At 43.9% G+C, this 27,213-nt stretch overlaps 1 protein-coding gene across 1 annotated transcript in view; it reads right to left on the minus strand.

Moving 5' to 3' along the window:
• The window catches only part of VPS8 (VPS8 subunit of CORVET complex), a 64,095-nt gene that overhangs the window by 33,194 nt on the left and 3,688 nt on the right, over positions 1–27,213 (minus strand). The window contains exons 4-27 of the mRNA XM_066556642.1: positions 26,998–27,091; positions 26,432–26,464; positions 25,018–25,072; positions 19,906–20,030; positions 18,383–18,469; positions 17,310–17,377; positions 16,568–16,721; positions 16,406–16,465; positions 15,509–15,616; positions 14,641–14,721; positions 13,904–14,074; positions 13,167–13,241; positions 12,660–12,695; positions 10,362–10,452; positions 9,256–9,302; positions 9,012–9,101; positions 8,570–8,616; positions 7,856–8,078; positions 7,031–7,120; positions 5,856–5,907; positions 5,558–5,600; positions 4,919–4,991; positions 2,929–3,048; positions 2,298–2,369 (exon numbers count right to left, since the gene is read on the minus strand). Coding sequence (XP_066412739.1) covers positions 2,298–2,369; positions 2,929–3,048; positions 4,919–4,991; positions 5,558–5,600; positions 5,856–5,907; positions 7,031–7,120; positions 7,856–8,078; positions 8,570–8,616; positions 9,012–9,101; positions 9,256–9,302; positions 10,362–10,452; positions 12,660–12,695; positions 13,167–13,241; positions 13,904–14,074; positions 14,641–14,721; positions 15,509–15,616; positions 16,406–16,465; positions 16,568–16,721; positions 17,310–17,377; positions 18,383–18,469; positions 19,906–20,030; positions 25,018–25,072; positions 26,432–26,464; positions 26,998–27,091 — 2,095 coding nt within the window. The remainder of the gene's footprint in view (positions 1–2,297; positions 2,370–2,928; positions 3,049–4,918; positions 4,992–5,557; positions 5,601–5,855; positions 5,908–7,030; positions 7,121–7,855; positions 8,079–8,569; positions 8,617–9,011; positions 9,102–9,255; positions 9,303–10,361; positions 10,453–12,659; positions 12,696–13,166; positions 13,242–13,903; positions 14,075–14,640; positions 14,722–15,508; positions 15,617–16,405; positions 16,466–16,567; positions 16,722–17,309; positions 17,378–18,382; positions 18,470–19,905; positions 20,031–25,017; positions 25,073–26,431; positions 26,465–26,997; positions 27,092–27,213) is intronic.

Below are 27,213 nucleotides of genomic sequence, written 5' to 3' on the forward strand. Positions count from 1 at the left end.
TGTGAGCCATTGTGTCTCCTCCTGCCCCAGACACCTCCTGGTGTTAGTCCATCCTGAAGGTCAAACACAAGTCCCCTTCCCCAACATTCAGCTGTGTCACCTGAAGACACAGGCAGTGGATGGCTCCTTGCTAAAGCACTTCTGTCCCAAAGCTGAAGAGGCTCCACCTCTCTTCCTCTAATCAAGGGAAGAACTCTTGCATGTCCCTGTTTTTCAGGTGTGAAGAGGCTCCAAAACCACATTTATCTCTGTCTCTGTAGCCTGTGTTGATCATGGGACATGGAACAGCTTCTGAGCAGAGAAATGCTGTCACACGGTTAAAGGACAATTATTATAGGAGAAAACAACCCCAAACACCTAATTTCAAGCCCCATTACCACTTCAACTGTGGCATGCAAAGAACTACTCTAATAGCTAAGGAACAACTGCAGGTTTGGGGAAAGGTTTTTCTCACATTATGTTAGCATTAGTCTAACAATATTTAGAGAAACTTGTGGCTGTGCTGACTTGAAATTACAGAAAAAAGTAATATCTAAGATTCAAGATCCCTACTACAAAAGGGATTGGAAACCCAAGAAGTGCTTTTCACCTGTCTGGTGTAAAAAACATGAGCCTGATGTGTCCTGACTTGGTGACTCCTGCTTCAAAAAATCCTAAACCCCAAGTGAAAGTGAAATGCCCCTGTTTGGAGAGTCCCCTCTAAGAGCAGTGTGTTTAAGCTGGGAGGAAATCCATCACCTGGGCAACTCTGTCAGCTAAGATCTAAGAACTGCTGCAGCAAAGCCCATGGGGCAGCTCACAGTTCACCATCTCATTCACTCGGAGCTGGGGGGAGTCAACTGATCTCCTCAAGTGACCCAGAGTTCCAGACCCCAGGAGATGTTAATGGTTTTGTGACACAAGAGAGGCAGGCAGGCCAGACACATTAGAGAATCAAGCAGAGCTCTGCTTGAGACACCAGCTAATGTAATCATTCTTTTTCAGTTTTCATTTTCTGTCTAAAAAGGCTATTTCTTACAGGGCCTAGTCAGAACAGCACTACCTAACACCATTAAATATTATCCACTGAAATATCTGGAGTGTTTTATTAATTTTAGCTTTGTTTTTGACAAACTGGGTCCTTGTTAGGCTATGTGAAGATGAACATACTGCATCCCTGGAATAGAGCAACTTCCCAGAGGCTGCAGACCAGCCACACAGATGATTCATTTGGCAAAGTTTTGATGAGCATTAGCAGAATGTCTGTGTTCACCAAACTATTTCAAAAGCAGAGCTACTTCCTAGGTGTTTTCTTTATTGCTTGTGACAAATTTAAATTGAAAGCTTCAAGAGTTTTTAACTTTTAGATAAAAGGACAGCAGATTCCAGACCAAAGGACTGACAGTTTTCTTAACACCACATTGTTTGCCTGAAGGTGCAATGCTGCAGCCTTTCCAAAGCTGCCCTCCTGCTGTTGGTGCCATGACAGGAGCACATCCCCAGCAGCTCTGGAACATGGCTGCAGTGTGCCACCTCCTGCTAACAGCAGCTCAGGACACAAAGCAGAGCAGCTGAGCCAGCACAGGGCTAAAACAGCCCTCAGAGCCACTCAGAAACCCCTCACAATGGCATTGTCTCAGCCCACTGCAGCAGCACTGCCACCCAAGTCACTCATCGTGCCCTTGTCTCATCTATCAGTGATGACAGGGACAGGGAAATGCTACTTAAGGTAGGTTTATACATAAACAGCTTCCAAGTGGAGTCACTCACGATTAATGGTGACAGCTTGGAGGGGAAAGCAAACAGTGCTTGGCAGTGAGAGCTTTTAATGGGAACATCCCTTGTTGGGAACAGGGGCTGGGGGTGACAAGTGATTTCCAGAGCACCAGGCTGGTAACTGACATTCCTCTTCTCTCCTAAACTAAAGATAGGCCTGTCATCTTGGAAATGCTGCATCCCAAACATAGCATTGGCAGGCACAGGGAGCAGGGATTCAGCAGAAAAGCAGTGGCACCCTGCCAAGCCCAGGTTACCTGGGACCTTTTTCAGGCTCAGAAGCCATCAGGGAGTGGATTCAATGAGAAGCAGATCAAAATAAGCTTAACAGTTCAGAGATGAGAAATTTGACAAAGCACCACCCAGGAAAGGAGACCTCTCTGTCAGCAGAGGCTGAGGTGAATCCATGCTCCTGCCCAGCACCTTCTGAGAGGTGTCAGCCAGGGCAGGACTGGAAACACCTCCTCCAGATTACAGGCTGCACTGCAGAGCACTGCATGCCATCAGTCAGATACAAACAGTTCATTTTTAGGCACACTCACTTTCAGAAGAATGTCAACAATTCTCTGTTGATACTCCACAGCTTGCTTATCATTCTTGAAGTCTTCAAAAGTCTGCAAGAGGCAAAGCACTGACACCTTGAGCAGAATCTCTCAGAAAAACAGCAAACACAAAGCAGCAGCCACATCACAAAACAGACAATGCTAGTTTAAGTCCTTTCTCTGCATATCCCTAAACAGCAGGTTCCAAGATATAATTTGTTCTTTTGTAACTACCAAAATGATTATTACACGTTCAGGTAAAATTAATGGGTCCAAATAGACATAGGAAATTCCAGAAATTTGGAAAGTAAGAAAGACAGATTTCCATGCAGGAGATAGAGACAGGCAGTAGAACACTCTTTACAAATATATTATTCTTGTTTTTCCTCTGTTTTAAAGACAGCTGTTGTCAGAACTTTCACTGTGTACTGTCATGTTCATCACTCTGTATTTAATGCCACAAAGGACTGCTGTGATTCCCTCTGATATCTCACGGGAAAAGCACCAGAACTGTTCCTGCCCTGAGCCAGGAACTCCTGGTTTAGCTAAAGCACAGATTTATTGACAGGAACCTCAGTGATGATGGAGAACTGGCAGAGCATTTTCCTCTCAGAAAGCCAGGGTCTCTTACCAGAGCCAGCACGTTGAGGAATTCCCGTGTGTCGAAGTGCAGCAGGGTGCGGACGTAGGGGTACACCTCCTCATCCACAGAGCCCTCAGCTGAGTGCAGCCTGATCAGGAACTCAAACACCTGACAGGACAAGGCAAGCAAAGACAGCAGATTTCCTATGGATTTCAGATAACTGGGAGCACAAGTGTGTGGGAAAGCAGCACTGTTATCTGCTTTGTACTTGAGCTTTAAAGCCCCTTGGGAGTCCATCCGTTCGTATTTGAGTGGTGTTTTCTGTTGCTTGTCAGCCCCCCCTAAGACTCACCAACCAATTTAAGATCAATCAAAACTTAAGATCAAACAAAAATAAAGGCTTATTTATACTTGCACACAGAAGTGTGTGAAATTAGAAAACTCCCTCTCCCCCTTCCTGGCAGCTTTCCTGAGAAGCTGTGCAACTCCTCCTTATCCAGGGCACAGCTCCTCTCCTTGTCAGCAGTTCACTTGGGAACAGCCAGTCAATCTGCCCCCTCACTGTGAGGCACAAAGCTTTTGGCACTGCAAACATTGACTGAGGTGCTTTTCAACTCTTGTCTCTTCCACTGACTTTGCAGTTCATGAAATTTGAGGGCATCTTCCAAAATCAACTCCTTTTTCTGAGCCCTTGACAGAGGTGTCCAGACTGTTCCAGGGAACCAAGAGGGCAGGGCCAGCTGCAGGTGTCTCAGCCAGGCTCACAGCAGAGCTGGCTGCCAGCAGCAAGGGAGCAGGTGGCTCCAGGCTGGAGCAGCACTCAGGAATATGTGTCAGGTACACACTGGGATCCCATGGAAAACTGACAGGCCATGTGCTCTCCCAGCCACCCTCTGCAAGTGTGATGTTTCCCCATTTACTCCTGCTCTGAGTTCAATTTCTGGCAGCACAGTGGCAGTGAATCAGCAGAATTTAGCAGCTTGCCTGTCAGATCCACACCTTCCCTGCTGACCTCTGGCAGCTGGGAATGCCTAAGAAAACAAAACAAACCCACCAGACACAAAGGTGTTACTTAAACCCAGCTCTCAGGAACACCACCAGGAACCACAGAAAGGAGAGGCTGAAGGCTCTTCCCAGGGCTGCTGCTGCTGGCAGGGCTCCTGCCTGCCCTCAGACCCTGAGCAGGAGGCAGCCCAACAACCTTGGGAGAGGGCAACAGCCAGTGCTTGGCCCAGCAAAGTGAGGTGGGCTGGTTTGCACAGCTGCTAAGGAAAGAGGCTGCAGGAACCCAGAGCTATCACATACATAGAGCTACAAGCTCTGGACTAGGAAACAAAATCCAAAAACAGAAAAACCACAAACAAAAATCCACCCCACATTCAAAAACTGGCTGTTCCATTGTGCTGGAAAGAGAAAGTGCAAAATAAAAAGCACTTCCTTCTCACTGGAACCCTGAAACTGATGTGAAACACTAGAAGCACAGAAAAATATTTGTTGTAAAGCTAGCCAGAAACTTAGGAAGAAGTTCTGTGAGCACAAAAAGCAATGATAAGTAACATCCTGTTTCAAGAAATTGTCAGATTAGTCCAAAGAAGTCAAAAGCCTTCAAGAAACCTACAACCAAGAGCTACTTAGAGACATTTCTCCCCAGAGTCAATCCAGTGTTATTTGCATTTAAAAACAGGGAAGACCCTACCATATTTAACAAAGTTAAGTTTACAAAGAAGAAACAGCTACACATTTCTGGTGACTCTGTGGTAAAGAATAAGTCAAAAAACCCAATCACTGAGAACTCTCTGTTCCCACCCACCAATTTACAATTGGAAGAAAAATATTACATTTAAATGTTCAGACTGCAACAACTGTTTGATTTCATCCATTAAAAACTAATTTTGTAATTACAGCAGGATACACTCCTATCACAAAGATGCAGTATCAGACTGATAATAGTTTTCCCTTGGAAACCCATGAAATAAGACATATGCAGCTTCCTCTAAAAGCCTTGTGTGGGGAAGTTGCCTTCCAAGAGGTTTCTCACCTGATTTTTCACCAGAGGTACCAGATCTTCAGGAATATCACCCAATGGATATGCACGGCCTGCCAAGCAGCAGCTACAGAAAAGGAGAGGAAAGGCATTTTAATACAGCTGACATTAAAGACATGGAGAATTGTTCATTTTTTTACTTAATTTTTAGGAAATTCTCAATTTAAGGAGGCTGGAGTAATGCAGAAGGTAACTTCACAATCTTGCACAGACTCCAGAGAGGAGATTCACTAATGAATCCCTCCTGTGCAAGCTCCTGTAAATGACAGGGAACTCAGCAAGGAACAGCTGAGCAGAGCTATCCCAAAAGGCAGGGCAGAACATGGCCTGCTACAAAACATGAGGCTACTGAGCCCTTGGTCAAGGAGCTCTGTGTCTCACACAAAACAAAACCAAATAGTGACATTAAAATGTGCATCAGCAGTAACTTGGGCTCTAAGCCTCCAGCTTGATCCCTCCTATTCATGCACACCACATGCAACAGGAAGGGATTTTAAATTTAAGTGAGCTGTAGTGAGTACCCACTGCTATTTTACACCATCTCTCAGAACCTGAAGCTCCCAATAAGGTTCTGCAAGTTTAAAATCTGGGGCCACCACTAGACAACACCTCACACTTTCTGAAGGACCTTACCTTATATACACAAGCAGTTTGTTGCCCATCACCACCTGCTCATCTACAAAACAAAAATTATTCGTCACCCTTTCTTCACCAAGACAAGAGGCAGAGATGCAGTTCTTCTCCCACAAAACCAGAGTTTACCACACAAAGTAGAGCAGCTTTAGACACAGTACAAGAACACTCTTCTGTTCTCCAAGACCCTTATATTGGGTATGCATTCCCTTTTGCATCTCTTTGTTGGAAGTGACTAGGGATATTCAAAATATCAAGTATCAAAAGGAGAAACCTTAAAAGGGAAAGCATTCTGTACCTGTGAGAGACTTTCCAGCATTCAGTGGAGGAGCAATGACTTTGAACAGCTTCTGTAACAAGAAAAAAGGCAGTGCTCAAGCAGCTGGAAAAGCTCAAAGCAAAGAACCTGTGTGGTTTCAAAGCAGAGATCAGTGGGGTGTCTTCCTACAGAAACTCTTTATCACCGTGTCTTCTAATTAACAGGCACAGAGGACTCCAAGACATGGCAAAAGATGCTTTTTACAGCTGATTTAATGAAAAAACAGCTTTCATTCCATCATCTCTAACCTTAAGCACAGGCCACACTAAAGCAAAGCAATGTTCAGCAGGCCCAGAGGTCAGCCAGAGCATAACCCACCAGGCCCACATCCTGTTCCTGTATATCCTGGAACAAACACTTCCACCACTCAGCAAGGTCACCAGAGCCTAGTTTGGGCATGTAGAATGAGGATTTTCCAAACACTTGCCTCTAGAAAGCAAAGTTATTTGTACTTATAGAGCTGCTGCTCGGTTTTCAGAAGTCCTTTTTAAAATTATGATCACCTAAAGAGCCTCCTTCCTTAGAAAAATCAAATGAGATTACAGCTGCTAAAGCTTAGGCAGGTGAAGATTTTCCCATTCTAATGGTCCCAGCTCTCTGTTTCAGCACTACTGAGAAAACACCAGCAGTGCTTCCATGGTGAAACACATTGGGGTTATAGAGCCATTGGCAGATCTCCAGAATAAACAGCAGAATCGACAGGGCCTTCAGAGAGCCTTACAGTGAGTCCTGTGCTTCCTGCTGAGAGATCTCTTCCAAGTGCTCAGAACAAGGCCTGCCTCAAGCAAGGGCTGTTTCTGGCCTTTTGTATGAATTGTGTACATGCAGTCTCCTTAAATAATCATGTTATTATCTTCTGCTGCTTTTCCTTTTTATTTTATTAACATAACTGTATTTCCTGCCCTAATTCTGCAGAGGATTTCTGCCTCAGCAGGGAATTTGGTGTTCTAAAGCACAGTAATTACAAATCACTTCTCTCCTCTACTGCATCCAGTGAAATAAACTGCACATATCACACATGATTCCCCCCTTGAAATGGAAATGAGCAAGAAGGCAGAATACAGAGAATAAAAGAAGGCTTTGGGTTTGAAATGCTGTTTCTCAGGAAGAACGTGTGCAGAACATCCCAGTAGGTGCAGGAGCAGCTCTCCTACCTCCATGGGGCTGATGAAGTCGTTCATGCCGCTGTTGTAGACGTAGATCATGGCATCGTACAGGCGGTTCTCCCAGCACAGCACAACCACCTGCAAGCCACCAAAGCACAGCCCAGCTACACAGCTGCTCCTAGCTCACAGCTTTCTCACTCCCCAGGCCCTGTCCTTGCACTTCCCTCATCCAAGAGTACAGCTTAAAGCAGAATGAGAATTTCCACTTTCAGAACCAGTCTCTCTGAAAATCCCAAACCCCCCAAAGGAGTGTTCAACTTAGCAAGCATGGAATCTAACTGTCTAGATTCTAGCATTCGTATGAGGTTAAAGAATAAATTTTGAAATTCCACTTCTTCAAAAACCTTGCTTGCAGTAGTTTGGTTGGGTTAGTGAATCATAACATCAAGTTTCCAAGCAGCTTCACCCTTGAAATGGAAAGCCATGGCATCAGAAAACAGGACTGCTGAGCAGGAACACCTCCCTGCTCCACTAACTGCTGTGCAAAAGCAAGTATCCAAGCTGACAAACACAACTCCAGCCTTCTGTGCTCCTGCAGCCTTTGATGCCAGGTAAGGTACTCAGAATGGGAAACAGTGACGGGGATAACCCTGCAGGATTTTCCAACACGTCCAGCTGCTGATGCATTAACCTAGGCCAGGACAAAAAGTGGAGGAACAAAACACAGCCACACTGTACAATTCCCAACTCCCTGAATTCGATCCCAGGGACACAGGGAAACCCCACATGCCATGCTACACTTAGAAGCACAAGATGTTGTAATTGCTGATTTATTCAGAGGAGCTCAATACAGTATGCAACACAACCACTCACCTGCTGGATGTCTAAACTGGTGATATCCATATGCACAATGCAGGCTTCCAAGTTTTCCAACCTGTTCTTGTCTTGGAAGTGAAGCAGCAAGTCTTTCATCACTTGAGGTGTGATTCCCATCAGCTTATCACTCAAGATATATGGCTCCAAGCACTCCAGAAAGATGCCTTTGGCTACAGAGTTCTCACTCATCTTGTCATATATCTGATTAAATAATAGATCCCTAGGAGGAAGGAGAAGTTTAGTTATCAAATAATTTTACGGAAATCTCTTTGCTTATCTACTTTCCAAGGGCTCCAAATTAAACTCCATTTTCTCTGTATTTCCCAGGCTCAGGAACTGAATGCCCTGTCCAGCTCCTGTAGTGAGGCAAGTTAAACAGCATAAATCAGCTAGGGATGTTACAGCAAAAAAAGTGCTACTAGAAGGGAAGCAATGAGAATGACAGAAAAATCTATCAAGGCAGGTTCTTGGTTCAAAGCAACTTTTCTTCCTCAACACATCAATGCAAATTTAAGAGATGGTTTTGTGCGAGCAGTGGGTTCCTGATTTCAGTACTGGTTTTTAGGCACTCCTCTGAACTGTGATGTGACATGTGCCATGGGATGATTTGATGCAATTCCTCTACACCACGTGGTGTCACAGGAAACAGCACTGGGGCTACCTGGGCTGCTGGGGTGTGCCCTGGGGACAGACCAGCAAGGGCAGACTTACATGCGCTGCAGCAGGAGACAGTAATCCACGATGACAGGCACCACATCCTGGGGAACAAACACAACCAAGTTGTAGGGACTGACTGGCAAAAATCCTGCCAAGCAGCACATCCTGAAAAGCGTGAAAGGCAGCCTGGCCAACACAGAGCAGAAACAATGAGGTATCTGACTCAGCTGGTAGCTGGCACAGTTACAGGTTTTCCATATGCTGTTGCATATGGAAAAAAAGCTCTGCTGACACTCCTGCAGAGCACAGAGAGCACACGGGTTCTGCTCTGCCACCCACGATACCCAAGTCTGATTTTGTGAGGGCATACAACAGGTGAGAGTCGAGCTGAACCACAGCAAGGTTTTTTCAAAAATAGGCAAGTAATGTTTGCAGCAAAACAAAGTTAATTAAAAAAGCCAAAGGATTTCTACAAGAGTCCTCTGGAGCACCATACCTGAAAGTGCTGCTCCATGATCTGGATTTTTCCTTGGTCAGGACATTTCTTCAGAGTCCGATCGGTGTAATGGAGAAGGATTTCTACCATCTGAATTACAACAAAGAAGAAAAGTCATTCAAATCCTATACTGAGGCCTTGCTTGGTAGCACATTTCAGACTGGCTTGGGGCTTGGCAGCACTGTAAGCACAGTATCACACCAGCACACATGAAAATCCAGTTGGGAAGAGCTCAGGGACTCACTCTGTCAGCAATGACTGCTCTCCTCTTGCTCATGTCCCCAGTCAAGCCTAGAAAGAATGAGGTGAAAACCAAAGCTTTTCTCATCTAAACTACCAGCAGAAATAAAAAAACTCCACAGTTCAGATGCTAACACAACTACCCATGAGATGTAGAGGTCAGGATATGTAAATACACAGTTTTGTGTTCTACTTTTAGCCCCCTCTACTTCCAAAAGGTTTGTTCTCCTCACTTAAAGACTGTTCCAGCACAGGAATGGCAAGAACAGTTCTGAGTGCTGTTTAATACTGAGAGAACAATTAATGGAGAGCTGTCAAAGACTGTACATGAGGGTGATTGCTGGAGGAAGTCTTGATGCAAATAAGCTGAATAAAGTGCACTAAAAGGGGAGAATATAAATGCCAATTCAAAAAGACAGTTTTTCATTATTCAAAGCATTACAATCTGCTTTATTGTGCTATATCCATGCACTAAAACAAAACACATCTTCATTTACCAGCAATTTCACAGCAGGATCCTGTCCTGGGAACTTGCATCCCACTGTCAAAGCCATCAGAAGTTATTTGCTGTAAAATCAATGTGTCCAGTACAAATGTGACCACACAAGTGGCAGTTTCTGGCATAATTAACATACTTCTCAAGCAACCTCTTTTGTAGGAAGTGTGGTGCCAAAAGCCAGCATGATTCTTTCAGCTCCTTGTACAGTCATAGGAGAGACCTGGATCAAAGCACCTACTTGGCAGAGCTGACAGAAAATCACACTGGAAGATACCTACAGGTCATGCATGGCCTTCAGGAATATTTTAGCAGGTTGGATATTCAACATCTGGATCTACCTCCTTCATGGCAAAGTGAAAAAGCATGGAGTCACACACAGATCAAGCCTGACTTTCATTTGAGCTGGTAAAAGGACTATAGTTTAAAAAATAAAAAAATCAAACTATTCCATATAAGGGTTGCTTCTGCCAAACTCAAAGCAACACATCCTATCTTCTCTTCTTAATTCAATTCAAATCTGTTTTCTTCCCCTAAAAAAGTGATTCCTGGATGTGCAGACATTAAAACCATCCCCAGAGGTTTCAGTTAGAAGCAAACAAGTCCAAACTTACCTACAACAGCCTTTGCTTTACCTTCATAAAAGGACCAAGCAAGAGCCAGGGCATCTGTGAGACGTTCTTGTTTCAGAAGGTGGTCAACTCTCTAAAATAACAAGGAATACTGGACCTCAGAGCTGCAGAAAAGATGACTCCCTCCCCTTTAAGACTGGCATTTCCCAGTAGTGGGTTATGGTTCCTGACAGCAAAGCAACACAAGACCTCAGAAGCTCTCACCACACTGCAGTAAAGGACAGGATCTCAAAGAGATTCTCTCCAATGGACACTTTCTGCTGGACTAAGAAATGTCAGGTCCCATACATCAAGTCCCTATGTGGGGACATTTTAAATCAGGTGATTGACAGATGAAGACCCCCAGCATTACTGACTGTCTGATAAACAAAGGATAAAAATTTTCCATTCCCCATCCTTGCCTCATCACTTGGAGCACAACAGCTTAGAGCAAACAACTCTGCCATGCTTTCAGCAAAGGATGTAATCATCCTATCCCCTATTTTCTCCTGAGCTCACAGTCAGCAAGGACTGAAGTAGATCACAAGTCACAAGTATTGTCTGCTTTAAGGAACATTAACACCAAGGCTGAGCACCACTGGCCTTGGTATGATAGGTCAGTGTCAAAGAGCTGCTGGAGAGAAGAAAGAGTCCAGGTCTCAGCCCAGCATCTTGTCCTGCAGCCAGAACTGACTCTCAGCTTCACCCTCATCACCACACACTCAATTCAAACTCTCAGTTAAGTCCCCTGTGATAGAGGCACAACTGCTACACAGCAGAAACCATATAGGAATTTAGGAAGGGGCTGTCTCAGAGAACAAATTGTGTTTGACTTCAGAATTCCAGGAAAATCTGTGCCTGAAATTATAAATCAGAGCAAGACTCTTCATTACAGCTCTCTAAACCAAATTCAGTGGTGAATGGCAGGAGACAAAACTGGCAGAGAGAAGCAGCCATGGTAACTAAAACCTCAAGAGAGCTTCACTGTTCATATCCTATTCAAGGTCCTGATACAATGTCATGTGAAGGAGTCTATAACCATAGATGAGGACAACAGCTCTAAAGCACCCTAAGCAAGAGGAAAAATGGGGAAGGTCACTGCTTAAAGGAGAAATACAAGATTGCACAGATGGCTACCAGATCTCCTCGGGAATCAGTCTAGAAGCTGATTCTTGATTCACTGAAGCCTTCTACACATAGGCGTAAGCTGAATTTACTACTTAAGTTTGCTGATGACCAACTGGGAGCATGTGAGGTGAGACAGAAGAGGAAGACACGAGAGATGTGCCCCTGAAGCTGGAAACAGAAGAATGATGCTACCCAACAGTATAAGCACCTTCCAGCAGAAATCAGTTTGGCTACGGGGCACCAGTGAATCTCCAGAGTGCCCAAGTCACTGCCATCACATAGCCAAAGGAAGAGAAAAAATGAGATCCAAGGATGCATGAGAAATGACACATCCAGCAGAGACTGTGAAGAAGGGGTGACACTGTACATTGCACTTGTAAGACTTTACCCAGAGCAATATGTGGCAAACTGTTTGCCCATGCCCAAGATACTGAGCACACAGGACACACAGAGAACAGGGACTACAAATAAAGAAAGGAATGGGAAAATAACCTCAAGAGAGAGCTGAAAGAGCTCTGCTTAGCCTTGCAAAACAAAGCCTGAGAGAAAACATGCACATACTGAATAAACATAGTGCAAAGTGGTGATGCAGAAAGGAAAACAGCTGTTTGAGTCAAGTGAAAAGTACAACACAGGAACAGATCTAAACAGATCACTACGAACTTTAGTGTGGGCACTGACGGGGTTTCAGCTGTCAGAGAAATTAGGTTCCAAAAAAAAAACCTCTTCAACAAGGACCTAAAATCCTATGGACTTTCTAGGTAGTTTTTGATGGATTTTATAATGCAGCTCCTGCAGTAGCTGGAGATAACTCCAGTGAAGCAGATTCTCTTTCCCTCCTGGATGTTTATGTGGCAGATACAAGCTTGCACACAGCTTGTGGAAGGCTTCATCACACACTCAGTAAATCACGCACTGCACTAACAAAAGCTGACACACAGGAGGCATGATGTCTTGTTTGGGAGAACAGGGTCTCCATTCAGCCTGGGAATTTAGGCAAGCAGGAGTCCCAGTGTCCCCATGAAAATCAGTGTATCCACAGCACTGGCTCTGTGTAGCAATCAGGAATCCTGAACACAGTGCCCAAAAAATGCTTCACAAATGCTCCCTCCCTCCTTTGAGCTAGATTTAAGCAATTCAAGCCTAAGCTGTGGAGTGTCCCTCTCAACATACCTCTCTCCAGCTTCTCAATGTCATGACATGAACAGACTGGGAAAGAAAAAAAAAAATTGAAAGTTATTTACTGGCAGTTGCTCATGCAGCCTGTAGTACCCCACAGACCCACCACAGCATGCCAGTACAGATGACTAAAAAAGCATCCCTCAAGCAGTATAAATTGAAGCCCAGTTTTAGTTGCTGTCTTATGTTTTTCTGCTTATTCCCTAGCACATTTATAACAGAGACAGAGAAGCTTAGGGCAGAGGCCATCTCAGCAAAGTAAGGCTAAGTTTACCCTGGAGCAGAATGAATCAGGATATTGTGAAACTATGACAATGTCTCACTCAGCCCATACCCTGGCTAAAAACAAATTACAGCACATTTCCTTCACCCCACAACATAAGTGCACAAAGAACCTTTTCCCAAAACACATCTCCACATAAGACAAATTGCCCTTTTCTAGAAGAGCTACCATCAACAGTGAATACCCTGTGTTTTTACTGAAAAATTCCACCTACTTACCTTAGTTCCAAGGTAAAAGACCTGACCACCACAGCTGCTGATGGACTGGTAACAAGCTTTCTCTCCAACCAGTGCCTACAGGGAGAAAAGTCACATGCAAGTAAAACTGCATTTTGGTTTTTTTTAAGATTCCCCAAACAACATAAATAGACTTCCAAGGTCCTTTGCAATGCAGCAATCAAAATGAGAGTGGAGAAAAACACTAGAGATTTCTGGGCCGTAGCAAGTCAAAGAGCTCTGCTGTCACCCCCTCCTGCTTGTGAACTCAGCTTCAAGTGCTGCTGAGTTCTAGCTACCCAAAAATCATGAAGTAGGGCTCTGACTCTACCCTCAGGTGCCAAAAAGGTAATGGGGGTCCTTTCGTTGCCACCTGCTTCTTCACCTATCTTCCTCAAGACCAAATGTGTAGGGCACACAGATGGGAAGACAATGGTTGAAGTGGGAGTTGCTACAACAGCAGTTTGACTGCCAGTAACCAGTGCTCCAGTCTGTATTAAGTAGAAAATCCTCTTAAAGAATAAAGCACATCAGCTTTTTGTCCTATTCCATAGCCTGGTAGAGGAGGAGCAGTTCCTACAACTTGCAATGCACCAAAGGAAACATGAGCTGTCTGTTAGCTGCCCACATCACCACCATGTCTGATTTCTGAGATGCTCCCAAAAGGCTTTTTCCCTCCAGGCTTCCACTTGGAGCCTACATCAAACACAGCTGCACACAGAGAGGCCACCAGTGCTTACCAAAGCCTCGCTGACATTGCCCCCTGTGGCCAGAGACTTGAAGTGGCTGCTGTTGTAGACCAGCTGAACCTCTGAGATCTCGATGGTCTCCAGCTCCTCCTGAGTCTGACGGTCTATGACGTGCAGCTTCTCCACACTGTCCAGCAGCACCGCTGTCCTTGAGTTGATCCACTGCAAAAGCATCCAATTCCACACCTCAGCAATGCATTCTCCTTTAGAGCCAAGGAAACAAGTTCTGGCCAAATCCCTGAGTACCCCTGCTGGGAATTCTGGGACAGCCAGTAGCTTAGTTACTATACACGGCTGTCATGGACATGTTTTGTGAAAAATCCTTTCCTTAGGATTTTTTCTCCTGAGAAGCAGAGAGGCCTCAGAAACAAAATGTAAACAATGGTTATCTGCTGCTGTGGAATGCAACAGGTGCATCTTTGATTGGCCTTCACAGAAAACAGCTGTAGACAGATGGCAATCCAGCAGAGCTCCTGTCCTCTTGGCACACAGTTTGTGCTCCAGCACACTTTCTATCCAGAGGTGTCAAAGCCAAGACAACTACACACTGCTCACAGGTGGTTACCACACCGTGCTGGTTTTCCAGAGTCCCAAGTATAAGGACATTTTCAGTTAGTTATCACCAGATAAACAGAGCCAAGAGCACAAAACTAAGGGCTACTGAGACACATTTACAAGACAACTAGTGCAAAAAAAAAATGTAACCATTCTGCAGTACTGAGACTTACAGTAAAGTTGATGAGATCATAGTGCAGATGAAGCTGCCTCTGCTTTGTGACATGTATTGCACCACTATCATCCCTCTTGACCTAAAAGAGAAATCAGACAAGGCTGACCTAGACTCAGACTTCCTTAAGCTCAGCCTCTCAGTTCCACAGGGCACCACAGTGACTCCAGGAATCTTGAGCTCCCCCAGACAAGCATCTCAGCAAGGAAAGTTTAAACCATGCATCCTTTTCTTTCTCCCCAGTTTTACCAAGAGAGATGAGAGAGGAGAAAGAGAATTCAATCCAGACAGCACGTCTGGGTGATTAAACAAAGCTTAAGGTCCAACATGATAGCAGAGTTGGAAAACAAACTTGGCACTCCAAAGCCAAAATGCCAGATTTTCAGAAGCCTAGGTATTGCTCTCCTACTGAAACCAGCATGAAATTGTCTCCAAACAATCATATCTGCACGTGTAACTGCTGCAGATCTAAACAGGATGAGCACCATGCCCTCAAGTTACACATAACAGGACTGAAAGACCTTTTCTTAAGTGTTTTACACAATTTTTTCCAGACTCATGTTTTAAAGCAAAAACTAAGATGGTGTCTCAAATTCACGGGCCCTCCCAGAAAACAATCCACACACTTAAATCTCCAGCAGAAACACACTGCAAGTCAGTACTTCTGGAACAGGTAAATCTCAAGCCTCCAGGCAAAGGCACCACTGCAGCTGAAGAGCAGTGACCACCAGGCTGGTTTTCTCAAGAGGGAAGCTGCAGCTGTTCCCAGCATGCTCAGCTATCACACTGTCACTGACAAGGAGGCTCAAGCCCTACTGTGTGGATGAGATGTGACCACCTGAAAGCAGCACAGAACAGCCCAGGCTCACCAGAAGGAAGTACACGACATCTCCTCGACAGAAGGCAAGCATGGGGTTCACCGAGTTCTGCACAGCCACAAAGTGCCACGCCAGCAGGGGGACACTCGAAGGGTCCATCTGTCACACACAAAGCACAGCCAGTGGTTAAGGCACACCAGGCAGACCCTCAGCTCCAGGACATGTGGCTCATCAGCTGCTTCTCACTTCTGCCTGTGCCTGGTACACACAGGGGCTGCAAAGCAAACTCCTGGCAGCAGTTTGTGCTCTTTGGAACAGCCACAGACTTGGGAGCCCTTGGCAAAGAACACCCAGACAGAACACCACTGGTGTCTGAGCTGCTCAGGGTAGATCAATCCCACATGGACACATGGAATACAACAAGCTGCAGCTTGTCTCCATCCCCCTAACATAACCCATCCCACATCTGCCCCCAGCTGCTTTTACAAGAGGAATTAGGCCATTGACCAGTGAAAGTGAATAATCAAGAGTTTAGAAGACTAACTGCTTAATGCTCAAATTCCTCTTGGTTCCTGTCCCTGTAATTAAGGGCTCTGTTGTATTGCTCTAATATAAAACAGTGGCCCCAGTCCAAAGTGATTGTAGCCATAATCAGGTCAACATTTCATCTGTGGATGCTACAGACTGCAACAGGAAAGACAAGAAGCTGAGGGGCTCCCTCCTGCTTATTGGAGAAAATCAGCATCTTCACAGAGGTACAGCTGGAAGCAGCCTTCTCACCTCCTCTCAGCCACAACCTCCACACATCAGACCCACAGATTATCACTACTATTTCACAGTGCTGTGGAAGGCAGTGGTATCAAACACCTGTTCCTGATCTCATCTCCTTCTGTCCAAGAAAATGTTTGTACATAACCCAAAAAGCACCTGTTTGGCTTTATTACTCACACGGCCGTAGGGAAAGGTCATCCACACTTTCAAAGATGGCTTCAGGCCAATAACCAGGATCTTCAAGGAAAGCAAGAAGGCAAAATAAAATGTTTGAGTACACAGCAGAGAACTTCTCCTCTGTGATCTCTCACATCAAGCCTCCCACAAGCAGCAAGTTACCTTGGTGAGGGAGGCCATAGCCAGCAGTGAATACTGGGTGATAGGATGGTCTCTCAAATCAACCTTTGCATGTAATGGCTCAATACAGCAAACTTCCCCCTTGGAGCCACTGAAGAGACACCGAGACTCGCACGTCCTCACTCCCATTACCCTCCTGCAAAGAGCAAAGATCAGCTTGGTGGCAGCCCAGCAATCTCAGGAGTGATCCTTCATAAACACTGCTTCTAAAAAGTCCCTTACAGAGCTCCAGAGATCGCTTCTGACATGAAACTGGAGGCAATCCCATACAGCTGCTCAGATACAGACAAGAATTCAAGATCTTATCTGAGAATAAGGTTTGGGAAATTCCTGGACTTTATCAGATTAACTGTCAATCCTTCCTCCTAGTCCTTCCTCCTCTTGAAGAGGCCAAGAGTAAAACAAGCAGCTACTGCAGGACAGCTCTCACTAATGAGCCAAGATACAAGAGGCAGCATTTTTATGACAGCCACCAAGAGCCCACAAGGAGTGTCAAATTCTGGACAATACAGCGACACCTTAACAACTAAGGCTATTCTTTGGCTATTGCACTGCCACACAGCATCTTGCTTCAGCTGAGAAATTACACTGCAGCCCTAAATTACATCTTCAACATTCAGGCAGTAACTTTATTGGTTTCAATGGGTTTTTTTCTCCTTATGTTTTAGAAACCATGACCCAGAATTGTTTCTTGTACTTTCTTTGGGGAGAGTTATTGCCTTACTTAAATGACAGTTCAAACACGGAGCCTCCGCTGTCATTGCAAATTGCAAGTGTTGGATCATCTGTAAACTGAGCAGAAAACAAGATTAAAATGGCCCTAAGAAATAAACTACAACAAATGGATATCAAAACACATGCTATGGCAGTACTAACAACACACAGAGTACCTACAGAAAGCAGTGCACCTACAGAAAGACATCTTTAACATACCAAGTTCAGACAATTACTGGGGTTTTTTTATGACATGCAAGAAAAGCAAGGTTTGTGTTTCACCTTCACTTCCCTAGCAAGCCCTGTTGCCAGATTTTGGTTCCAAAGCACCACTACTTTATGCTGCAGCTCAGAACTGCAGCACACCAAAGCCTGAGCTGTCCCTAGACGGGCTCTCAGCCTCAAGCCCATGGGTTGGTGCCAGAGCTGGTGGATGAGCTGCAGATACAGACACACCCAAATCAGAAACATCCAGAACTTCTAAAAATACCAAGTAATTCAGACAAAAGATCACAGTCTCCACTGGGGACACTTCTGGAAGTGTTTATATCCAGAATCCAGAATAAGCCCACAAGCATCTGAGGCTATGTAAAACAAAGCCAGGCACAAACTCAGATATGATTTTCTGTGTATGACAATAACACTGTGCTGAACAAGTCATAGATGATTTCTCTTTCAACCCAAAACATTCCCAACAAGCTAGATGAAAAACTGCTTACAGAAGCTACTTTCTACAGTTCATATTCTTTTAAGTTGAAAGTTGGCAAGTCATGTATTCAGGTCAAAACACTGCAGTTTTAGAGAAATGTGTTCTAACAACTAATTCTTCATACATTTTGGCACTGGAGAGAGGAGTTATAACAGACAACTGTTGTTTGCTACAGTACAACTCACAGTCAAAACTCTTATGTCAGTATACACAGTTTCATTTTAAAACAGAATTTCTGCTCATTTTTCTCATCTCTGGACACTACTGCCATAGGCAGCTGCTCTCATGTTAAATCTAAAAGTACTGCACAAGGAAAGTCCCCACATCTGACTGAACAAAACTGGGATAAAAGCAGTACATTCAGTGTTTATTACCTTGATGTGCAAAATGGCTGTTCCTGGAGGGTGGGCATCTGTTATTGATCTCAGCAGCTTGCCACTGGCCAGGTCCCACATGGTGATCTGCAAGCAGACTGTGCTCAGTACACACTCACTGTCAAGGGGTTCTCTCCATCACCTCGTGCATTACAGTACAGCAGCAAATTCCTATACTGACATCGTCACCCTGCGTTAGTAGGGGTTTCATATCAAAAAAAGTGACCTGAAATCTGTTCCTGCCCTGTTTCTCCAAGCACTTCACTTGTCTGCTTAGAGCTGACACCATGTGTTATCTCAACTCTGCATCATCTCCTTTTGGCCAGTTCTCCCCACTTGCCCAATCTCCCTCAGCTCACAGCTATCTGCCTGATAAGAACATTACAGAGTGTAAGATAACTTTGTTACCACCCAACAAGTCAAATGCATTTCTCTCTCACAGAACCAGTGAACAGGTGAAAAACCTGTGCTAACACCCCTGAGCAAAACTCAAGCATCTCCATGGCTGCCATGAACCTTGTTCTGCCTCTCCTCCTGAGCTTGCTCAGCATGACAAGGCAGGTAGGAAAATACACCTTGGCTGGTACTTAATATTAAATTCAAGCAATTTCTCAGCTAAGAAGCAGGAAGCCCCAAACTGCACACTGCATAACTGCCTGGAAGAGCTGAGATTACAATCTGAATAAAACTTTTTTAAGGGAAACAGTACTTTATTGATCCTATAAATCACGTATCAATGCTTCTAGAACCTATGTTTCAGAGCTGTTCTTCCAAAATGTTTTGTCTAAGCATCATTTAAAACTGGCTGCTGTCCTGCATGGATTAAGTATTTCCACATGGCCTGCAGCAAGCTGTCATTTATCCTACCACAGGCAGAGAGGTGTGTTTTATCTACTATGAAGGTGAAAGCAAAGGGAAATGAATGCAAAAAGAAAAAGCCTTCCTTGTACCCCTCTAAATGTCACCAAGGTGATGTCTATCTATTTTGGTTTAGTCTTGTTACTTTTGTTTAGGAATTGCTTTCTCTCCTTTGGTTCTGAGAAAGGGCATAAAACTACAACAGACTCAACCCTTTTCCCTTCAAAAGCTATGCTACTCATGTCACACAAGTAAGGTATTAGCAAAAATTCATTTTGGGGTTAAATATGAGTTTCAAGAATTTCAAGTCATCACCACAGTAAAAAACATGTTTAATTACCATGCACAGACCTCAGAGAGTGACCTAGAAAGACTAAACTGCTTGTCCCAGTGAGCCCTTGCACATTTCAGTTTAACAGGAATTATGTCACAATTAAATTAACCCTTTGCTATATTTTGCATTAGTCACTTCCTCCACAGAAACCTGATTCAGCAGGAATTGGCTGCCCCAAAAAGCTCTGGGCACATCACACTGTATGTGCAGCTTCTGAGCACTGAACAGCCAACAACAGCTACAGACTGAGGGGGCTTGGCTTGGAGCTGTTGGCACCTCCAGGGAACCTCTCAGGACAGAGCACTGGAGCAGCTCATCCTTTGGGAATTACCTGTCCTTTTGCAAAGCCACAGAGCAGCCTGGAGCAGTCATTGTTGATGCTGAGAGCAGAGATGGCCCCGTACTGGGCCCCAACTGCGGTGCTGCCCAGACACAGCCGGAGAGCCTGGTTCTGATCTGGAGCAGAACAATCGGTAAAAGGTAAAGGAAGAGCAATGGTTAAAATTAACATCATGAAATAACTCACACATACAATTCACCTGGGGTACATTACAATTCACAGACTTACAGTTAAGTTCTTTTAAAAGGGGGTTTAGAAGATGAGAGCTCATGTTAGAACAAAAAGAGTGGGACATTGTCTTGCAGGGAAATACAAAAATTATTTTTTGGACAGGAAATATGGAAATGCAGAGGTGTTACATACTGAAAAAGAAACTACTAGAAAAATCAAATCAATATCTAGCTTTCCTTTCACTATTCTGCAACAGTGCTTAAGTTGTAGCAAGGAAGACAACAAAATTAATTCTACCTTCTGAGCCTTGTATTTCTGCCTTTGAACATCAACTACAAAACCCCAACAGAGGCTTCTGGTAAGTGCAATTTTATGTCATAGCTTTATTCTTATTATGTAATTTTACTCCTTGGTTTTGTTGCTAAAGGTGAAAGGCTGGAAGGAAAAGGCACTTTTGTCTCCAAGCTGCACAGCTGAAACACCCAATGAGTTCTGGTGCACACAGCTCTTACTCTAGAAAGGAACTCCCTCCCTGAGCCACAGGCTGCTGCAAAGGAGGTGCCACGGCTTGCAGAGCCTCCACAGGGACTGCACTGCTGCAGGGCCATGCCCTGTCCACTCCTGCACACCACAAACCATGGGCACCTCTGTTTGTGCCAAGTTCCTGGAGGCTCCCACCATGGAAGACTCACAAGTGCTTTACAAGATGCTGCTCTTCATGAGTTTAGACAAGAACCCTCTGCCTGTCTTTGGTGCACTGCTCTCAAAAGCTAAGAAAGTGTCCTGGAGCTGCTTCTTCCACCCATCTCTGCTTTTGTCCTGCTTTTGAGCGAGGGAGTGAGAAAAGATGCTTTGTGAGAACTATTGGAATGAAGACTACAGGGATATGAAATACATCAGAAGCACCACAATAACATCGTGTGCAGGATTCACCAAGAGCAAGGGAGGGAAAGGATTGGATCCAGGAAGCAGAGCTGAGCACCAGAAATGCCCTGGAAAATGTGCCCAGGGCATGGGACATGGTTCTCCAAGCTGCAGCACTGCTGGGAATGTGAAACAGAGCATGGATGTATCCTACATTACTTGCCCAAAGTAAAGCATTTATCAGTCTGCTCAGACAGATGAGAATGGGAGACACCTTTCAAATCCCATCTGTATGAAGAGGCAGGAGTGGAGTTCAGAAATAAAGACCAGCAAGAACAGCTCAACTCCTGGATTACTCTAAAGCACTGCTCAGAGTGAGGAGAAAACATTCTTGGCCAAACTACTAGGGACACACCTTGACATCACTGTGACAAGAATGTTCACAGCATGGATCAGAACAGGTCAAGGGAAAAGGAGATGAATTATGAAAGATTTCCACGGAAGTTCAGAGAAAACAGAGCTACAGCTGGAAAACAAGTTTCAGACAGAGATATTCTTCAAATGGTGTCAAGATCCAAGGAAATAATGCCTGTTCCAGAGGCCTGGAAATGCAGTTCATTTACAAAAATACCACTTGCTAACCATAAAAATTAGTTTGAAAATAGGGGAATACTGCAGCTCCTTATATTAAAGATGAATGACTTCTTCATTCCTGGAAGTACCTTCCACTTCAGCCTAAGCCTGTCAGTGACTCAATCAATAACCTGTTTCCTCTCAGGCATGAAAAAGGAGAATCCTCCACAGCTTTCTCTGAAAAGGTTTTACATCTTTATATGTATCCCCACAGGAACTTTCAAGAGCCGTTTTCTTTTTCCCTCACTGCAATGTCAATTCAAAACAAACAAGGCCTCTATTGTATCCCAAAACTAAGTGATTTGTATGACCAATCCAGTACCTTTTCTTGTTTCCAGACAGTCAAAGGATGACACACAATAAGAACCATTAGACAAGATTTTTTAAAAAAAACTCAACTATAATATGAATGAAATTGCTTCCAAGGCAAATCAAGATCAGAAAATCAGTGAGCTTCTACTAATAGTCTGGCAAAGTAATAAAAATAGACAAAAGCAAAAGGTTATAAAAGCTGATTGATGGTTTTCCAGACTTGTATTATCAGCTTGCAAGTAAGGCACATTAAGGATTAAAAATAAAAAACTTTTGCCAAATGCTTGAAACAAAGGTGGCTATCAACTGTCAAAAAATTTTTCAATTTAGATAAGGCAATTCTTCATCTGAAAATTTTCCAGCAGTAACTGTGTTGCTCTCAGAGTCTGAGGTCAAAATGAGATAGAGTTTAAATACAATTCTGCACATAGAGAAAGAAGACAAGTTTGTGGATGTTAAGAAGTCATTTTCCAAACCTAACAAAAGAGCACAGCACTGCAGAAGCTGATACTGCTCAGATCACCAGGTTTTCATCAAGATCTTCTCCTTATGCCCTGATTTTCCTGAGTTTGAAATGCTTGCTTGGTTTTCTGCAGAATTACTGACAACTACTAATTTTATTAGGGACAGTGCCCAGAAATGCTGTGAGAAGATGCTGATCTCATGGAAGAGCCTTGTCCTGCCCTGAAACAACACCTTCACAAACAGCTATGGACCTGCTGCCCTAGGACATTACAAAAATCATGTTTACCTGCTCCTCTACTGTCCCTGCCTGGAGAATTTGGGGGTGTGCAGTGCACATGCACCCACTGAGCAATTCCCAGCAGCATCATCCACTGAGTGGCTGCTGCACTGCTGAGCTGCCCCTGAAATCCTGGCACAGACAACATGCAACCTGGGCAGCACAGGGCCTGGGCATGCAGGGACATGCACACAGCAGTGGTACTGTACCTTTGCCTTTCAATCCACACAGAAAGGGCCAAAAGAGGAGAGAAAAAGCCAGAAATCAGTGTAAGAGGAAGGAGTGAAGCAATGAACAGCACATATGTGACAATCTCCAAAGACACAAACTTCAGATTTTGCTGAGTGTTTGCTCTGGGTAATGCTCCCCCTTCTGATTTATTCAAGAAATGATGCTGTGAAGGTTAGTGTTCTAAAACCAGGCAGTTGAAAAAGTGAGTTTATAAATTTGAATTTCATTGCATTGAAGACCAAAAAATAGAAATGTGAGAGGAAATAAAACTGGAAGTTCACTGTAACATAACTGGTAAAACTATTTTCACCCAGGTACCAGAGGAGTGTCTCCAGTCCTCCAGACATCCCTTCCCACCCTCTCTTCTGCAACACTTCCAGGATGTCAGACCTGGCATCTCATCCAACACTAACCCAGAAGGAAACTCTGCTTTTCAATATGACATGTGCAGCCTGAGAACTGCTCTGTGATAATGTTTCAGGAGTCAACAGAAGCATTCAAAAAGCAGAATGAAAGTTTCCCAAGTCTTCTATAATAAGGACAGAGCAGACAAACCATGAGTACAGGTGGACTTGGGAGAAGAGACAAATTAGCTGAAATCAAATATATGAAAGAAAAAATAAAGTTTAAAAATGTGTTAGTGACAACAATTCTGAGAAATTTGTTCAACCAGGAAATGGATCCACAATTTTGCATGTAAAAAAGGATGTTATGTTCCCACTGTACAGCATAAACCCTGCACACACCTTACAAACCTTCAGGGAGTAAGTCTGACCCTAATTTACACATCTTGTAAAAAAAAAAGTAGAGATATTGGCTAGTCCACAGAAATTTAGTCTTGGTTTAAATTTCAGAATAAATCCAAGCCTTTGCACACAACAATGCCTTCTAGAGCCCTATCCTGCCCTGTTTTCTCTCTCTTTAGATAGATCTGAGAGCACTGGGATCAATGCCCAAGTTTTAGTTACAGAACTGAAGGAATTCAGCAGAGAATAAGTGACCAGGAAGCATCCTGAAACAAAACTGGACACTACTTCCATTCCTCATCACTTTTAAATTACAGCACAGACTCATGGAGTAACTTCAGCTGTAAGGGAGCTGTGCATGGAGGTCTGTGGCCCAGCCCTGCTGCTCCAAGCAAGGCCAAAGAGACCAGCCAGTCAGGGCCTTGCTGAACTTTGAATAATCCCAAGCAAAGAGACTGCACAACCTGTCTCAACTCTTATCTCATGCTTCAACCCCCTCAGAATGAACATCTTTATCAGAGCTCCCCTCAGTGCAGGTCCACTGCCCCTTACCTAGCACCTCTGGGAGGGCTCTGAGGCTCTCTTCAATCCACCTTCCCTTCAGGGAGCAGAATTGTTTCAATACTGGATTAGGCAAATAGCATCAAACAGTTTAATGCCTAAATACCCAGGAAGGTGAGTCTTGCACTGTCACAGTCTTTCCCATCTCCGTGGTACCTGTCCCCAGCATCAATAAATACACTGACATTTCTAAACTGGATAAGAATTGGGTGCTGCACAGACAAAGGGCACAAAACCTGAATGTGACTGGGAACAGTTCCAGAGCTGTTCTGGCCCAGCTGGGCAAACAGAGGCACAAGCTCAGAAAACCTTGTAAGAGAGTCTGGTGATAAGTGGAAGAACAGAATGACAGAATGCAGGGACCAGAGGGGCCTGCCAGGTGCAGGGGAAGGGCAGGGAAGGAGACACCCAGGTCTGCAGGCAGCTGGGGTCAAAAGCCCCAGCTCCCAGGGAACACAACTTCCACAAAGCTGACACCTATTCAGACACAGGGCAGGAGGCTATTACTGATAATGGCTGTATACAGGTTGTGGGCTCTTCCACATGAAAACAGAATATTTTCTATTCAAACATAGAAAAGGTTCTTTAGACAATTCCCACGTGGTTAAATTTCTCAAGATCAAAGTGCCAAACCCCAACAATGGACAAGAAACATAAGTAAGGATGACAAATATTACTTGTGCTTCATTTCTTTACTGAAAGAAAAACATATTTAGCACAAACAACATCCTAGAAGAAACCCAGCCTGCAGTTATAAATCAGGCTGGTGGTTTTTGGCTTGTGCTTGCATTTTTTTAAGATTATTAAAATGCAAAAAAACTCCAAACTTTATTTTTAACTTACCAAATATCAGTGCTAACCCATGGGAAGTCCCCACTGCTATCAGATTTGATGCTGCCTGAAAGAGTCACACAGGAAGATTGAAAGTAGAAGAAACATCTTTCATAAATCCACCACTTATCAAGCCAAGTTTGCCAAAAGGGGAAGATTTCAAAAGTTGTAACTTTTTCAATTTATAACTGAGAAGCACAATTCCTGCATGAAGACAGATAGGTACTACACCTGAACAACCATCACACAGATTATCTGAAGGTCAGAGGGCTGCTTGTTCCTCTGCTGTTTGAAATTCAAATGCTCAGAGTGGTACCCACAGCAAAATTTCATCTTTTAAAGTCAGTCTCACTCTTTTGGTGTAGTTGCTGAGTATAAATACGTGGGATTTTATCCTAAATCAGCTGCCACTTCCACATCTGAACTCTTCTAAAACCCTGGCCAGTGCTGGTCCCCTGAAGCCAGTGCACAGCAAGCCAGAGACTCCAACTCCTTTCCATGGGGAATTAAACAAATCCTATTAAACATATCCTCAAAGATCCTACTGCACTTGCCAACCTGCACTCAATGAAATAAAACTTACTAGAAATCACATAATGCTGCAGATGTATTCATCTTGTTCTACCTTTTAGTTCCTAACAAGTCTAAGTCAGATGAAAAAAATTCAAATGCCTTAATGTCTGGATGTGTAAGTACAGGTTTTTGTTCTATGTCCATATCAGTTAGAGCAGGTTTCTAACTTCACTCTGCAGTCTTTTGTCTTAGAAGTAACAACTTTTTCCTTTTCTTTAAAAAAAAAACAAACATATTTTCTTATGGGCTGCTCTTACTACAGTCAAAGGGACTGAGCACACCTTTAGTTCCTTTGTAAAACATTAAAACTCGCTTCACAAGGGCAAAACAAATATTGACTGCATTTCATCTCATTAAGACGTTTCTCTTCTCATTCTACTACAGGCAGTTTCACTTCTGACATATTTAGATATGATTAGCATGCTTGACTTCAAAAATTTTGATGCAAATTGCTAAGCAAAAGTATCCTTCAGACAGCCTTTTAGTTAATGCTTCAGACAGAGACAGAGATTTTGAGCCCATCACTTGGAGTACTCCAGTAAAGTTTCTATAAAAAATTGTCAAAGCAGTAACTTGCAAAGAAGAAACAATTAGGGAAATTCAATGTGCTCTACAGATGGAGACAAGTGCTCAGCTAAGAAGCCCTGGTGAAGGTATAAAAAAGGGAGAGTGTGGGGCTCACTCAGCAGAGGGACAGTGAAGGAAGGCTGGACTCTGCCCCCAGGGAGTTTTCATGCTGCTCTTCACACTTGAAAAGTCAAGGAAGATGCATGTATCAGTTTCTTAAATACTGCTTTAACAAACTGGCATGAAAACTAAATATACAATCCTTGACAATTGTGAGAGTACTTACAATTGCAGTGGGCAAGCCAGCATCCACTTTGTCCTGGGGGAACAGGAGAACCCATGAGTGAGAGACACAACATCATGCATGTCTAATAATAAGAACTACAACACACAAAAAAATCAACACCAGCTGCATTTCAATGGCCCCACCAGGGCAGACAGCTGAGGGAACCAGTGGCTAGAAACATCCAGAAATAGAGAGGAAGTAGAATATCCTGTAATTCCACGTGAAACTTACTGTGCTCTTCTCAAAGAGCCATGTGCCTGTTGCAGACATTGAGCAAACCCAGTTCCAGCACCTTCAAGCACACTTTCATGTTATATGAACATTTCCCACCAAGTTTCATGACATCTAGCAACACAAATCAGTGCTAAAAGTGACCCACCACATCACTGCTGCAGCAAGTCAGCAAAGCCCTGATTCACTGCTGCCTAGAGACTACAGGTGAGTAGTGGATGCCCCTAACATGGTGTTACACAGAATTAATAGTAGGGCCAGACAGGAGATCTCACACACACCCTAAAAGAGTTTGAAATTTTTCTTAGTGGAGGTGCCCAGAAGATGACACTTACTGCTGCAGACACTATTTGGGCAGAAATTCCTTTCAGGAGTGAGAGCCGGATCACTGATCCATGGAGTGAGAGAGAATCTGGGAGTTTTTTCTTCCTAAGGAATTAAGGAACAAACAAAAAGCATTAGAGCAGAATAAAAGCTTGGAACTTTGCCTAACCCACAGCCAAGCCAGCAGGTAAATTCTGCATACACCTGTAACTCATGCAATTTCCATT

The sequence above is a fragment of the Molothrus aeneus genome, chromosome 10, assembly GCF_037042795.1.
Source record: "Molothrus aeneus isolate 106 chromosome 10, BPBGC_Maene_1.0, whole genome shotgun sequence".
Taxonomy (NCBI): domain Eukaryota; kingdom Metazoa; phylum Chordata; class Aves; order Passeriformes; family Icteridae; genus Molothrus; species Molothrus aeneus.